This window comes from Oncorhynchus clarkii, chromosome 19, assembly GCF_045791955.1.
Source record: "Oncorhynchus clarkii lewisi isolate Uvic-CL-2024 chromosome 19, UVic_Ocla_1.0, whole genome shotgun sequence".
NCBI classification, from domain to species: domain Eukaryota; kingdom Metazoa; phylum Chordata; class Actinopteri; order Salmoniformes; family Salmonidae; genus Oncorhynchus; species Oncorhynchus clarkii.
The window spans coordinates 33271743-33289223 of record NC_092165.1 but is presented as its reverse complement, the minus strand read 5'-3'; the positions used below and the strand labels follow the sequence as shown (position 1 = coordinate 33289223).

The window sequence follows — 17481 nt, the reverse complement described above, 5'->3', positions numbered from 1 at the left end:
GCATTGCAGTGCTTGAGGCGTCACTACTGCCCCGGGTTCGATCCCAGGCTGTGTCAAAGCCGGCCATGACCGGGAGACCCATGAAGCAGCGCACAATTGGCCCAGCGTCGTCCGGGTTAAGGGAGGGTTTGGCCGGCTGGGATGTCCTTGTCCCATCGCGCTCTAGCGACTCATTGTGGGGGGACGGGCGCCTGAAAGCTGACTTCGGTTGCCAGTTGTAAGGTGTTTCCTCCAACACATTGGTGTGGCTGGATTAGTGTGTCAAGAATCAGTGCGGCTAGACAGGGGCGTGTTCCGGAGGACTCATGGCTCTTGACCTTCACCTTTGCGCTTAGTGGGACAATAATTTGTTACGGGAGTTGCAGTGATGGGAGAAGACTGTAACTACCAATTGAAATTTACAAAATTGGGGAGAAAATGGAGTAAAAGTTCAACAACAACAAAATATATATATATATACAGTACCAGTCAAAAGTTTGGACTAACTCCATTCAAGGGTTTTTCTTTATTTTTACTATTTTCCACATTGTAGACTAAAAGTGAAGACATCAAAACTATGAAATAACACATATGGAATCATGTAGTAAAAAAGTGTTGAACAAATCTAAATATATTATTTATTTTAGAATTATTCAAAATAGCCACCTTTTGCCTTGACAGCTTCACACACTCTTGGCATTCTCTCAACCAGCTTCAAATGGAATGATTTTCCAACAGTCTTGAAGGAGTTCCCACACATGCTGAGCACTTGTTGGCTGCTTTTCCTTAACTCTGCGGTCCAACTCATCCCAAGCCTTCGCAATTGGGTTAAGGTCGGGTGACTGTGGAGGCCAGGTCATCTGATGCAGCACTCCATCACTCTCCTTTTTGGACAAATAGCCCTTACACAGCCTGGAGGTGTGTTGAGTCATTGTCCTGGTGAAAAACAAATTATTGTCCCACTAAGCGCAAACCAGATGGGATGGTGTATCACTGCAGAATGCTGTGGTAACCATGCTGGTTAAGTGTGCCTTGAATTCTAAATATATCATAGACAGTGTCACCAGCAAAGCACCCCCACACCTCCATGATTCACGGTGGGAACAACACATGCGGAGATCATCCGTTCACCTACTCTGCGTCTCACAAAGACACGGCTGTTGGGACCAAAAATCTCAAATTTGGACTCCTCAGACCAAAAGGACAGATTTCCACCGGTCTAATGTCCATTGCTAGTGTTTCTTGGCCCAAGCAAGTCTCTTCTTCTTATTGGTGTCCTTTAGTAGTAGTTTCTTTGCAGCAAATCGACCATGATGGCCTGATTCACGCGGTCTCCTCTGAACAATTGATGTTGAGATGTGTCTGTTACTAGAACTCTGTGAAGCATTTATTTGGGCTGCAATCTGAGGCTGGTAACTCTAATGAACTTATCCTCTGCTTCAGAGGTAACTCTGGGTCTTCCTTTGCTGTGGCAGTCCTCATGAGAGCCAGTTTCATCATAGCGCTTGATAGTTTTCTGGATTGACTGGCCATCTTAAAATAATGATGGCCTGTCATTTTTCTTTGCTTATTTGAGCAGTTCTTGGCATAATATGGACTTGGTCTTTTACCAAATAGGGCTATCTTCTGTATACCACCCCTATCTTGTCACAACTGATTGTCTCAAACACATTAAGAAGGAATGAAATTCCACAAATTAACTTTCAACAAGGCACACAATTGAAATGCATTCCAGGTGACTACCTCACGAAGCTGGTTGAGAGCTGGTTGACATCAAGGCAAAGGGTGGCTACTTTGAAGAATCTCAAATATAAAGTTACTACATATGTGATTAGATATGTGTTATTTCATAGTTTTGATGTCTTCACTATTATTCTACAATGTAGAAAAATAATTTTAAAAATTAAGAAAACTCTTGAATGAGTAGGTGTATCCAAACTTTTGACTGGTACTGTATATTATGTTTATTGTTTATATATATATATATATATATATTATTGACTATGTGATCAGCAGTGTCTGTGTCCTAGTACCTTGGCAACCAGCATCTGCTGTTGGGCCTCGATCTGTTGCTGTTGACGTGTGGCCATCTCCTGCAGCTCCGACAGAGACAGCTCCACGCTAGGGTTTCCCACCTACACACACACGCACGCACGCGCAAACACACACACACGTACGTACGCACACACATCAGACAAACCGGGAGAAAGAACAAGCTCAAAATGTGGGCCCTCTCAAACAACAAACAAAGCACATTCTCACACACACATTGACATGAAAACACTGGCTGCATCAGATGATGAAACATTATGCTGTAGAGTTACAGAGACTGGTGTAGGCAGCAGTAGACCTAGATATAACAACGTCAAACATGGAGACAACAGGTCTCATCTCACCGTCTTATGTAAGAGTATTCTCCATAACGTCAAAAAACACAACTCTCCTCTCTGATGTGAAGTTACATTAGCTTTGTGATATACAAAATGAATATCAAACATTATGCTCATGATGTTAAAAGGTTTGATGCTGACCCGTGATGCTGTGTGCAACACACAGCTGTCAAAAACAATATATATATTTTGTTTAAATGCATTTCTCAGTGCACACACACTGCAGTCACATGGCGCTCACACACACACACCAGCAATCATCACTGGACCACTAGGAAATGCCTGGATTGCCTAAACAGGAAGCTTGTAGTCCTGTCATGTCCTGCAATTGTGTATAGTTGTGTGTATAGTCACTGATTAACAAACACAATGCTGTCGCTCTCTCACACACACTTTTTATAAAACACACACATTAAGTCCTGCTTTCACAGTCAACTCATAATCTCCCTCAGGTGCTTGATCTCGAGTCTCCTTTTGAGGTGAAGAGTTTATGGTTTTGTATCTTGAGAAAAGGGCTAGTGAACAGGAAGACTACAAAGCACAGCTTAGTGAGGTCACTGGACCATTCCAATCCATTCCCATTACGGCTAAAGTTGAAACCATGAAGTTCAAAGGGAAATACATTACAGCAACCTTGAACAGGCCTCTGGTGCTTTAGCTTGTGGTGCCAAGGCAGCATCTGTGAGCTAGTGAAAACAGGAAGGCTTGCTGTTTGCCTTTGGACAATAGACGCCACGAGGGAAATAGGGTCATTCCTCTGTGTGTGTGTGTGTGTGTGTGTGTGTGTGTGTGTGTGTGTGTGTGTGTGGTGGAACAATGAGAGGTGCCTCTGAGTGGTCGATTCATTCATGCCTCAGTCAATGGACATGTCAAGTGTCGCCTGTCACATCAAGATTTCCTGGAATACATGACTTCCTCTCCCCTGAGGGGCTTAAATATGCAACATTTCAAGTCACCAGTAACAATTCAACAGTGGAACATTGGGTCATCCATTGTCAGAAGGATAGAATGAGTACTACACAGAACATTTTGGACCAGTGGAATCCATTGATTAGGCCTATGGGCAGAATTGTCCTCATTCTAGAGAGGCACCAAATTATGTCAAATGAGGTTTTAAAAGACAACTGAAGCAGGCTTGTTTGCATTTCAACAGAGCTGTAGAGAAGCTTCATACAACATAGCTACAAACAAATGTTGAACTTTGATAACTACTGCTGTCTGTCTTAACTAGTCTGTCATTGTAAGTTCAAAAACGGCAGGAGAAAAGGGGTCTCTAATGCAAGTTAAGAGAAATGGACAAAAAACTCTAACAGTGCATTTCCTTCACATCAAACATTGACATAACTGCTGATATTAGGAAACAGCGTCCCTGTGCAGGATCAGAATTCTGACTCAGCCCTCATACCATACGCAAGACCATGCCAGAGTACTGTACCTGCAATATTTTATCCATAGGAAAAGACAAATAAAATGTTAAACAGGTGTAGACTGACAGTGAAATGCTTACTTACGGGCCCTTCCCAACAATACAGAGAGAAAGAAAATAGAGATATAATAGAAAAGTAAAACACGCAATAAAAGTAATAATAAATACACAATGAGTAATGATAACTTGGCTAAAAACGGGGCACCAGTACTGAGTCGATGTGCAGGCGTAAGAAGTAATTGAGGTAGATATGTACTAGTGGAGGCTCCTCAGAGGACGAAGGGGAGGATCATCCTCCTTAGTGATTTTTTTTTTAAAGTTAGCATTTTTAGATAAAACTATACTAAATATATTCACATCACCAAATAATAGATTAAAACACACTGTTTTGCAATGAAGGTCTACAGTAGCCTCAACAGCACTCTGTAGGGTAGCACCATGTTGTAGCCGGAGGACAGCTAGTTTCTGTACTCCTCTGGGTACATTGACTTCAATAGAAAACCTAGGAGGCTCTTGGTTCTCACCCCCTTCCATAGACTTACACTGTAATTATGACAACTTCCGGAGGATGTCCTCTAACCGATCAGAGCTCTTGCAGCATGAACTGACATGTTGCCCACCCAATCAAAGAATCAGAGAATTAATCTAGTACTAAAAGCATAAGCTACAGCTAGCTAGCTAGCAATGCGTAAAATATGTTGAGTAGTTGACTCAAAGAGAGATAAAATGACTATTAGGAGAGGCAAGAAAGAGTGAGGGAGATGTTGTTGTATTTCACTTTCACTTATTTAGCTAGCGAATGCAGCTAGCTAGTTTAGCCTACTCAAACACCCGGTTCAAACAGAGAGGGACGCTATGTTAGCTAGCTGGCTATGGCTGTTCAACACTGGAATTCTTCCAAGTCAAGGTAAGCTTTTGGTTTTATTAATTTCTTGCCACAGGGCCTGCCAGTGTAAATGCTTGCTGCTGACTGTACACTGTTTGAGTAGCTATGTTGACTATTACATATAATAGTAATATTGTGACAACGATGTAGGCTGTGTGTAGCGGTTAGCAATTATGATATCAAGGTTTGGCCTGGATAGGTTTTTTCGCCTGGTCACAGAAAGCAGACGTATTGTGCACTGAAGTTCACAAGTGAAGGAAAAATGTGAGAGGAGAGCGCGTAGATGCGAGAAGGAATACAACGTTCAAATGGACCATGTTTTTTTTATGTGGCTGCTATGAAAGTGAACTGTGTCTGTGTGTGATCAGGGGTGCATTCCACCGATTCTGTTGAAAAACGTTTCTTAATCTTAGAACCACCCATCCCGGATCCGGGAGAATTGTCATCAACAACGCTGAATAGCATAGCGCCACAGTCAAAAAATATTACTAGAAAATATTCATATTCATGAAATCACAACAGCTTAGCCTTTTGTTAATCCATCTGTTGTCTCAGATTTTGAAATTATGCTTTACAGCGAAAGCAATACAAGCGTTTGTGTAAGTTTATCGATTGCTCGACAAAACAATAAGTACACATAGCATCAGGTAACTTGGTCACGAAAATCAGAAAAGCAATCAAATTAATCGTTTACCTTTGATGATCTTTGGATGTTTTCACTCACGAGACTCCCAGTTAGACAACAAATGTTCCTTTTGTTCCATAAAGATATTTTTTATATCCAAATACCTCCGTTAGTTTGGTGCGTTATGCCCAGGAATCCACCGGAAAGAGCGGTTACGACAACGCAAACAAAAATTCCAAATTATATCCATAATGTCCACAGAAACATGTAAAACATTTTTTATAATCAATCCTCAGGGTGTTTTTCAAATATCTATTCGATAATATATCAACCGGGACAGTTGGCTTTTCACTAGGACCGGGAGTAACAATGGCCGCCTCTCTCTTTTGCGCACAAATCACTCTCCTGTCCACTTATGCAATGTGGTCGTTCACACTCATTCTTCAATATAAAAGCCTGAAACTATGTCTAAAGGCTGTTGACACCTTAGGGAAGCCATAGAAAATGGAATCTGGTTGATATCCCTTTCAATGGGCAATAGGGATGCATAGGAACACAGGGGTTTCAAAATAAGAGTCACTTCCTGATTGGATTCTTCTCAGGCTTTCGCCTGCAATATCAGTTATGTTATACTCACAGACAATATTTTTACAGTTTTGGAAACTTTAGAGTGTTTTCTATCCTAATCTGTCAATGTTATGCATATTCTAGCATCTGGTCCTGAGAAATAGGCCGTTTACTTTGGGAACTTTATTTTTCCAAACATAGAAATAGTGCCCCCTAGCTTCAAGAGATTTTAACGGAAGTAAACAGAACAAAAAGTGGATAAACAGTCCTAAATTTGTCCAACAGAAACTCTCGTTTGCAACTGTTGGACTAATGATTACACTGTAGATCAGATAAATGCAGGCAAGAGTGTGCATGGAGGAATTTAATATGTCAATTTCTGTCACCTTGATTAATCAAATTTCTTTTGACCTGTGCACCTACACTACCGGTCAAAAGTTTTAGAACACCTACTCATTCAAGGGTGTTTCTTTATATTCACTATTTTCTACATCGTAGAATAATAGTGAAGACATCAAAACCATAAAATAACACGTGGTAACCAAAAAAGTGTTAAACAAATCGAAATATATTTTCTATTTGAGATTCTTAAAAGTCCACACTTCGCCTTGATGACAGCTTTACACACTATGGCATTCTCTCAACCAGCTTCACCTGCAATGCTTTTCCAACAGTCTTGAAGGAGTTCCCACATATGCTGAGTACTTGTTGGCTGATTTTCCTTCACTCTGCGATAAAACCATCTCATTTGGTTTGAGGTCAGGTGATTGTGGAGGCCAGGTCATCTGATGCAGCACTCCATTACTCTCCGTCTTGATCAAATAGCCCTTACACAGCCTGGAGGTGTGTTGGGTCATTGTCCTATTGAAAAACAAATGATGTTCCCACCAAACGCAAACCAGATGGGATGGCGTATTGCTGCAGAATGCTTTGGTAGCTATGCTGGTTAAGTGTGCCTTGAATTCTAAATAACTCACTGACAGTGTCACCAGCAAAGCACCACCACACCTCTTCACACCTCCTCCTCTATGCTGCACGGTGGGAACCACAAAGGACAGTTTTCCACCGGTCTAATGTCCATTACTAGTTTTTCCTGGTGCCAAGCAAGTCTCTTCTTATTATTGGTGTCCTTTAGTAGTGGTTTCTTTGCAGCAATTTGACCATGAAGGCCTGATTCACACAGTCTTCTCTGAACAATTGATGTTGAGATGTGTCTGTTACTAGAATTCTGTGAAGCATGTATTTGGGCTGCAATCTGAGGCTGGTAACTCTAATGAACTTATCCTCTGCTGTGGCAGTCCTCATGAGAGCCAGTTTCATCACAGCGCTTGATGGTTTTTGCGACTACACTTTCAAAGTTCTTGAAATTTTCCAGATTGGCTGACCATGTTTTAAAGTAAAGTAGTTTTAAAGTAGTTTATCTTTGCTTATTTGACCTGTTCTTGCCATAATATGGACTTGGTCTTTTATCAAATAGGGCTATGTTCTGTATACCACCCCTAACTTGTCACAACACAACTGATTGGCTCAAATTCATTAAGAAGGAAAGAAATTCCACAAATTAACTTTGAACAAGGTACATCTGTTACTTGAAATGCATTCCAGGTAACTACCTCATGAAGCTGGTTGAGAGAATGCCAAGCATGTGCAAAGCTGTCATTAAAGCAAACAAATATAAAATACATTTTGTTTAACACGTTTTTATTTACTACATGATTCCAAATGTGTTATTTCATAGTTTTGATGTCTTCATTATTATTCAACAATGTAGAAAATAGTAAAAAATAAAGAAAAACCCTTGAATGAATAGGTGTGTCCAAACTTTTTATAGGTACTGTACATAAACTCAGCAAAAAAAGAAACATCCCTTTTTCAGGACCCTGTCTTTCAAGGATAACTCGTAAAAATACAAATAACTTCACAGATCTTCACTGTAAAAGGTTAAAACTCTGTTTCCCATGCTTGTTCAATGAACCATAAACAATTAATGAACATGCACCTGTGGAACGGTCGTTAAGACACTAAAAGCTTACAGACGGTAGGCAATTAAGGTCACAGTTATGAAAAGTTAGGACACTAAAGAGGCCTTTCTACTGACTCTGAAAAACACCAAAAGAAAGATGCCCAGGGTCCCTGCTCATCTGCATGAACGTGCCTTAGGCATGCTGCAAGGAGGCATGAGGACTGCAGATGTGGGCAGGGCAATAAATTGCAATGTCTGTATTGTGAGACCCCTAAAACAGCAACAACGTCGCCTATGGGCACAAACCTACCGTCGCTTGACCGGACTGGATTGGCAAAAAGTGCTCTTCACTGACGAGTCGCGGTTTTGTCTCACCAGGGGTGTCGGATTCGCATTTATCATCGAAGGAATGAGCGTTACACTGAGGCCTGTACTCAGTGGGGGATCAATTTGGAGGTTACACTGAGGCTTGTACTCAGAGCGGGATCAATTTGGAGGTGGAGGGTTCGTCATGGTCTAGGGCGGTGTGTCACAGCATCATCGGACTGAACTTGTTGTCAATCTCAACGCTGTGTGTTACAGGGAAGACATCCTCCTCCCTCATGTGGTACCCTTCCTGCAGGCTCATCCTGACATGACCCTCCAGCATGACAATGCTACCAGCCATACTGCTCATTCTGTGCATGATTTCCTGCAAGACAGGAATGTCAGTGTTCTGCCATGGCCAGCGAAGATCCCGGATCTCAATCCCATTGAGCACGTCTGGGACCTGTTGGATTGGAGGGTGAGGGCTAGGGCCATTCCCCCCCAGAACTTGCCGGTGCCTTGGTAGAAGAGTGGGGTAACATCTCACAGCAAGAACTGGCAAATATTGTGCAGTCCATGAGGAGGAGATGCACTGCAGTACTTAATGCAGCTGGTGGCCACACCAGATACTGACTGTTACTTTTGATTTGGACCCCCCCTTTGTTTAGGCACACATTATTCAATTTCTGTTAGTCACATGCCTGTGGAACTTGTTCACTTTATGTCTCAGTTGTTGAATCTTGTTATGTTCATACAAATATTTACACATGTTAAGTTTGCTGAAAATAAATGCAGTTGACAGTGAGAGGATGTTTATTTTTTTGCTGAGTTTATAACTAGGAATAAAGGGACAGATAATAAACAGTAGCAGCAGTATGTGATGAGTCAAAAAAGTTAGTGCAAAAGGGTCAATACAGATAGTCCGGGTAGCTATTTGGTTGACTATTTAACTAACTATTTAGCAGTCTTAACGCTTTGGGTAGAAGCTGTTCAGGGTCCTGTTGGTTCCAGAGCATTGGTACCGCTAGCCATGTGGTAGCAGAGAAAACAGTCTCTGAGTTGGGTAGCTAGACTCTTTGACCATTTTTAGGGCCTTCCTCTGACACCGCCTTGTATAGAGGTCCTGGATGCCAGGGAGTTTGGCCACAGTGATGTACTTGGTCGTACGCACTACCCTCTGTAGCACCTTGCTGTCGAATGCCAAGCAGTCGCCATACCAAGCGGTGATACAGCCAGTCAAGATGTTCTCAATGGTGCAGCAGTATAACTTTTTAAGATTCTGAGGGCCCATGCCAAATCTTTTCAGCCTCCTGAAGGGGAAGAGGTGTTGTCGTGCCCACTTCACGACTGTATTGGTTGTGTGCTACACTACAGCCCCGTCCATGTGAATGGGGGCGTGCTTGGCCCTATGTTTCCTGTAGTCCACAATCAGCTCATTTGTCTTGCTGACATTGAGGGAGAGGTTGTTGTCCTGGCAACACACTGCCAGGTCTCTGACCTCCTCCCTATAGGCTGTCTCATCGTCATCATAGGTATGACTATAGCACTAGCTTAAATCATATGTAGTTTTAATCACACCCCACATGAATGGGGATCCTAAAAAAAAGATGTAGGCTATAGAACATGTCTTACATATTTCAATTACACACACTAACGGGCAGCTATATTTAAAATCAGTGCCATTTGACAATAATTCATTTAATTGTGCAATTATGACATATTGCATGATCAGTAAAATCCAGAAAAATGCTGATATTCAAACATGTAATAGCCTAATCATCAGGGATTTGGGCATATCTTTATTCTTGCCTAGTTATATAAAGATTAAATTAAATAAATTATATTATTAGCTTTTTATGCATGCCTTATGGTACCATTCCTAGCCTTTATAGCATATATGGCATACAATGAAATGCTATACAAACCAATAAAAACACATGAAAACATATAGGCAGACAATATGTGACCTGCCCGAGAAACTTTACACCATGACAAAACATCAAAGAGATCTAATTTAAATTGGTTTTATTACCTGGTGGGCGTCCCAGGTAATTCTGCAAGATCGCACCTTAATTTTGCTGCATTGTCCTTCAACTGTAAATTCCTGTACAGCCTCAACATGTTTCCACTCCATTTTTTTCATTCAAATCGTTCCTCTACTCATCTAGTAAACGTAGCACCGGTCACCGCGCCAATGAATGACAATGCACCGATTCCTATCGCAACTTTCGCACTTGTCCGATGCGGTGATTTACGAGTCTCTTCCTATGGCTCAAGAAGCACGGTTTGTTATTCCCCTCGTGTCACGTTAGAACATGTAAACCAGCGTGCGCATTCAGTAAACAGAGAGGACAAATCAACTCCGTGACTCAGTCGGGATGAGATGGACAGGTATAGTTGTCACATCCATTTAGCCTGAAGAGTAATGGGTCACACTATATGTTCATACGACAAACACCACTAGCTACCTTTAAAAAAAATGTACGTTGGCTATAAGAACATCTCAAACATGTATCAAAAGCGCCCATTCTTCGTCGCTGACGTGACTTTGTGACTGCGTAAGTTTTTCTCCCCTGTGAGGGATTTGTTCCAATTTTGACGTGCCAGCAGTTCTTTTCACTCTCCCTCTCTCGCTCCTCCTCTCCTCTCTATGCTGCTGGAGCCGGACTGCAGCACGAGAACATCCCCTCCCTTTCCCAAGCTCCTGCTGCCATAAAGTCTCTGCGCCACAGCTGTCTCCCGGACAGGTACTCGGACCCTCCTGATAATGCACATAATGGAAATTTAGGGGGAACAAAACCTGCCAATCATTCCAGCGCTTTCATGCATCATATTCTAAAATGGCTGTGATCTCAGAAATACAGATTACACTTCTTGCATAATAAATGTGATGCTCAGTAGAACCTCAGAGTCAGTCTCAAACATAAATGAAACTGATTCAGTTGCTGCTTACTCCACACACAAATCCCAATTCTAAGGACCTAATCATTATGACACCTAAACTGTCTTCAATTTTGATTCCCCCGCCCCGCAAAAAAAATGTATACAATGGAAAAAGAGCAGATAATAATCTTTATCAACAAACCCTTGACCTGTTTTGACATAATCAAACGTATTCCCTAACCCAGCTGTTATTTCTGTTTGCACAACTGTGTGTAATTATAAAGGTGTCAGTGTCATGTCAGCCGTAAGGGTCCACCCAACCACTGCTGCCTGAGCCTTGCTCTGTTGTAGCCACAGCTCACTCCCTTACAACACATCCAGTAGCAGGAGCATGTGAGGGTGGAGGCAGCACACTTCATGTCTAGGAGAAAGAGAGGAAGGAAATGAACATACAGAGAGACATAGAGAGGGAGGATAAAGAAGAGGAGGGAAAGACACTGACAGACAATGAGATCAGCACAGTGTGCTGGCGTAGGCAACTTCTGTTTCTCCTAAAGTTGCCTCTGTCTCCACACTGAACTTTCAACTTTCAGTCTGGTCAAGTTGTAACGCTCTAGACTCTGGACCACATATGCCCATCCACAGGGTTCAGGTCTCGGCTTAGCCCTTCCTACCGGTCATTCATCCTTCATTGTCTCCCCCCTAACATCTGCCTATACTGTCTGAAAACCCATAAAAAGATCAAAGGATGTTCAAATCTCCAATCTCCATTAAAAAAAAATGATCGCTTGGATTGAGTTGGCCTACATATAAATGACAAGACACACACTTTCCTGGCAGTTAACTACTCCACCCTGTGAAGACAATGACGCACAGAGAGATATGAGATTGCTAAGAATCAACATAGTACAGTAGACTATTAAAGTACCATTAAATTTTTTTTTTTTTAAACACGGACAGCCAACTACGACAAGCCCATGGGTTGCAGCTTGAGTGCCCCTTGATCAGAAAGAGACATCATGCTACATGTTATCAATTAACAGTAGTCCTGAGTGTCTCAGTTGCTAGATCATAGCGCTTGCAATGTCAGGATTCCAGTTGTGGCCACCCATACATAAATGTTGCTTTGGATAAAAGTGTCTGCGAAATGGCATATTATTTATACACTATATATTCAAAAGTATGTGGACACCCCTTCAAAATAATGGATTTGGCTATTTCAGCCACACCCATTGCTGACAGGTATATACAATCCAGCAGACACCCATGCAATCTCCATAGACAAACATTGGCAGTAGAATGGCTTTAATGATTGACTTTCAACGTGGAACCGTCATAGGATACCATCTTTCCAACAAGTCAGTTCGTCAAATGTCTGCCCTGCTAGAGCTGCCCCGGTCAACTGTGCGAGCTGTTATTGTGAAGTAGAAACGTCTAGGAGCAACAATGGCTCATGGTTTGGGCTAGTACCAGTGAAGGGAAATCTAAACGCTACAGCATACAATGACATTCTAGACAATTCTGTGCTTCCAACTTTGTGGCAACAGTTTGGAGAAGACCCTTTCTTGTTTCAGCATGAAACCCCCGTGCACAAAGCGAGGTCCATACAGAAATGGTTTGTCAAGATCAGTGTGGAAGAACTTGACTGGCCTGCACAGAGCCCTGACCTCAACCCCATCGAACACCTTTGGGATGAATTGGAACGCCGACTGAGAGCCAGACCTTTTTGCCCAACATTAGTGCCCGACCTCACTAATGCTCTTGTGGCTGAAGCAAGTCCCCACAGCAATGTTTCAACATCTAGTGGAAAGCCTTCCCAACTCCATATTAATGCCTATGATTTTGGAATGAGATGTTCGACGTGCAGGTGTCCAGATACTTTTGGTTATGTAATGTATTTACAGTAACCCCACCCCAGTAACTGTAACCTCAGCGCGCGCACACACACACACACACACACACACACACACACACACACACACACACACACACACACCACAGTGAGAATCAGCCCCCCCAAATTATCTTAAAACAGTTATTTCATGAGATTGTTGTAATCCATCAGGACTGACTAAGAGAACCAGTCCTGAATAAAAGCACTCAACTAAAGGTAGATGCACTGTCGCTAAACGTGTTAAGTTACTAGGCTAAATTATATTCTAAGTTATCTGCGTCTTTTAATACATTCATGGCGGAATCTGAACTTGAAGATGTGCGCATGTAACTCAAATCAAATTCAACTTTATTTGTCACATTCACCGAATACAACAAGTACTGTGAAATGCTTACAAGCCCTTAACCAAATGGCTGTCAATGAAGGACATAAGCGAACATTTGAGTGACAGATGAGTATCTCAGATCATAAACTGCGAAACTAAATGCAATTGCTTTTGAGCACTGCCTGGGGACAGCATCTAGGGGAAATTGTTGATATGTGACACAAAAATAATAGCCAAAGAAAGCAGTCAGGATTCCAGCCTGGGTCAGAGATGCCAGACCGTAGTAGGTTGAGCTTTATCTCCTGTTTTCACATGGACAAATTCTGAGGGAACTGTAATCATGCCTGTCACTAAGCCTTCTTCTAATCCTCTGTACTCTACAAACAACAGACACACACACACTCTAATACACACACTCACTCAAGCACAATCTAACATGCACGCACGCACGCGCACACACACACACACACACAGTCGCACAATCGAGCACACACACACACACTCTCTGCCTCTCTCTCACAGTTAAAGACCCACTAAGAAAATCTCTTAAAGAGAGTGACCGAGGAAGTCCTTGGTATTACAGTAAAAACATTGTTTTTGGCCCTATGGATAGGAATTATTAAGACTTGAAATGCTAAATCATGATGCCATACAGCTTTCCTTCCCATTCACAAACCTAATGAGCAGGCAGGCATTATGCCAGGAAGTGTGTTTGTTTACTGCAGTGTGTGAATGTGTGCATTTGTGTGTGTGTGTGTGTTGTGTTGTGAGGACTTACCCTGTCCTCACAAGGCTGGTCTGAGCTCCCTCTACTGCCTTTGCTGGACTGGTCCTGAGAGAGCTGTCTCCCTGAATAGCAAAGAAGGACATTACATCAGACAACAGTGCAAATAACCAGTCACTAACACAGTAGAGCAGTACAGAGTTAACAATATAGAGTACAATGACCAATCAAGAATCTAGATCACACATGACTCAATAATGAAACACAGAGGTCTACCAATCATGAGGAGAAAAACGCATTCCTAACAAAATTACATTGACATTACACCTACTACACAGGATAACAATTGCTTCAGGATACAGCCCAGGACAAATCTATCACGAGTCAGACATCTGATCACTATCACCACAGCCATACCTTCTAGGACAACTCACTGCATTGCGGTCTTCTAACCAACTTCCAAACTCCCCTGCCACACTAGTCTCAGACTGGATAAGAGCAGATGCCCGGCGCGGTACAGTATAGTACAGCCCCCACAGAGTCCTCATTCAGATAGTGATCTGGTCTAATGAGTCCAAACACTGAGCCAGAGCTGTCCAGGATCCAGTATTAAGTCTAATTATCATTGGTTGGTTCTCCACTGGGCCGGCGCGCCGTGCCATGCGACTCCAGTCCAGAGTCATAAGGGAGGGGCGTTTGTCCCAACCGTTTACCCAACCGTCCCTCCCTCAGGCACTCAGTCCAGTGTTCTGGACTCTATTCTCTTCGGTGAAACAGCCCCCCCCAACTGTCATCTATAAATAGCTAGATGTTTAATTCCCTAAATCCTGGGCCTGAATCACTATGTGGGTAATCCTGTCAGTCAGCTGCAAATACCTCAACCTCAATGGGCCGGTCCTCATTACAATGCCCCTCAGGCAGGGCTATAGGAGGTTCAACGTTAATGGCCCAGTCCTCATTATCCCCCAGGCAGGGCCTTAACATGTTCAACCTCAATGGGCCGACTTGTGCTAATTACAGTACAATGCCCCCCAGGCAGGGGTTTCTCTGTACTTGACTTCAACCTCAATGGGCCAGACCTGTCCTCATTGCAATGCCCACCAGGCAGGCCTGTAATTAGAAATGTTCTCCTGCAACAGGGTAATCAAATTAAGATCCTACATCTGTAGCATGTTCCACATGGCTGGATTTCTCTTGCCTTGACTGTACCTCCCCCTCCCTCTGTTTGAAGGTGGGCTGGGAGTCTCTGATACCTTATCCTCCCCTCTCAGGAAGTCAGTCTACAGTATAGATAGCTAACATGATAAGAACTAGTGAACAGCGGTAAGCTCCTCTCTTTACTTAAGGCTAGTTCCAACTTCCCAGGCCTTTCTTCCACCCCTGGTTAGGCATCAGTTCCCCAGCCCTCCACGCCTGGTCAGGTCCCAGTCAGGCACCAGCCCCCTGCCCTCCACCCCATGTCAGGCCTCCACCCTCCTTAACCCTGCAGGCCTGGGTGTCTCTCTCTCTCTGATCCATCTCAGGTGCACCGGTCAGAGGAGGTCACAGGCGAGGAGACCAATTAGCCACAAAAGAGATTAGTTACATAAAAGCCAGTCAGGCAGGCAGGCAGGCAGGCAGGCAGGCAGGCAGGCAGGCAGGCAGGCCAACCATACAGAGCCATCACACACACACGCACACAAACACTCAGCCACGTGGAAAGGGACAGACAGAGCCAGTTATGTGTCATGGAAAAACATGATTGAGAGCTCTAACAGGAACTCCGGAGTCAAAACAGAAACACACCTTCCTGTTCAGAGAAACAAAACAAAAGTACAGAGTATGTCCCAAATGGCATTCTATTCCATTTATAGTGCACTACTTTTGACCAGAGCCCTATGGATAGTGCGGTAATTCGGGAATAGGGTGCCACTTGGGACACAAACATTGAGCTGTTCCAGAATTGAGAGCACATACTGCTTTTCATGACAACCTTCTTATGATAATGGCTTCTCAGTGAATGTCTGGTTTATGTTATCTGATATGTTACTAGCTAACTGAGAAACAGAATAAGTCTGTGCCAGAAATGGCACCCTATGTTCTATATGGAATAGGGTGCCTCTGTCCAAAAGTAGTGCACTCTATATGGAATAGGCTGCCTCTGGCCAAAAGTAATGCACTCTATAATGAATAGTTTCACTTCAGGTACAAAGGTAGCATACTATACAGGAAATAGGGTGCCATTTAAGATGTAGCCTAAACCATGGGTCAAGCCTAAATGTGCTTTATAACTCCATGTCACTCATTGTCATATTTGGCTTGACAATGACAGCAATGGTGTTGGCAAGAGCATAAACAGATCTGGGACCAGGCCTGGCGAGGGCCAGTCACCCACCCTGGTTTCTGCTTTCTGAGGGGGAGTCTTCGTGTCTCAGGTAGAACCTGACCTCCATCCTCCTAGAACCCCACTTCTGCAGGTGCTCATACATCAGGTAGTCAAAGGGGATCACTCTCTCTGGGGAGGACAAGGAGGACAAAGTTATACCATAATTATAATATATACAACACTAATGAGAGGATCACTCTATGGGGGGGGAGAAGAAAACAGGAGTTGTTGTTAGACACATAGACTTGGGTGATTATCTATTGGTGATTGTAAAGTGATACGGTGGGTTGATTGCCCCTCAGCCCTGATCATCATTAGAGATGAACTAAGTACTTTCTATTAATAGAATAGGATAAACCACATAAGTCCCCACAGCTATACTCTGGCACTGACGCACTGTATTGGGTCGCGATGAAGAGAAATACCTGTCTTCAGTAAAGAACCTATGAAAGTCAGGACAACCTTATTGACACTGTAGCTAGCTACTCTATGTTCCCTCACTAGGGCATGTGTTCATGCGCTCCCTGGCCTGTGCAGCCGGGTTGGGGCTGTGAAAACAGTGAAATAGAATTACGATTCCATTCAAGTCAACATTCTGTAATGGGTGGACCGGCGGCCATATTGAGTGTACCCATGAGTGTACTGTCAAATTGCTGTCTGCGGTCTGAGCTTCAAAAACAAAACTGCTGTGGTCTGAGGTGCTTTTTCTGTTCCAGTAATTATATTTCTACGTGACGACAGGCCCACAGGCTGTGTGTAAACAAGCACCAGAGCCTGGAGGGTCACAGAGAGACATCCTGACCCACTTTCTATCCCGCCTCACTGTCTGTCTGGGACGTACAGGCTGCCTGAGACAAAAACATCATTGTTGTATGTCAGGGGCAGACCACCACTGCTTTTGTTCAGGGAGGGGAGAGGGTCATTAGCCAAGTAAAATTTCTCAATGATGGCTGGCTGTCAATGTCTGTTTCCACATTTTGTTGTGTTACAGCCTGAATTTAAAATGTATTAAATTGAGATATTTTGGTCACTGGCCTACACACAATACTTTATTAACTGTTACAAATTAATACAAATGAAAAGCAGTCTTGAGTTAGTAAGCATTCAACCCCATTTGTTATGACAAGAATAAATAGATTCAGGAGTAA

At 43.0% G+C, this 17481-nt stretch overlaps 1 protein-coding gene across 15 annotated transcripts in view; it reads right to left on the bottom strand.

Annotated features, from left to right (window-relative positions):
- Nucleotides 1-17481, bottom strand: part of LOC139375071 (apoptosis-stimulating of p53 protein 1-like) — a 47886-nt gene that overhangs the window by 13660 nt on the left and 16745 nt on the right. For 13 of the 15 annotated variants that reach the window (XM_071116487.1, XM_071116488.1, XM_071116491.1 and 10 more), the window contains exons 3-5: nt 16343-16462; nt 14023-14093; nt 2013-2114 (exon numbers count right to left, since the gene is read on the bottom strand). In XM_071116487.1, the coding sequence (XP_070972588.1) occupies nt 2013-2114; nt 14023-14093; nt 16343-16462 (293 nt within the window). Of the gene's footprint in view, nt 1-2012; nt 2115-10174; nt 10695-14022; nt 14094-14385; nt 14526-16342; nt 16463-17481 lie in introns of those variants that run through there. The other 2 variants (XM_071116492.1, XM_071116490.1) reach the window with 2 other exon arrangements.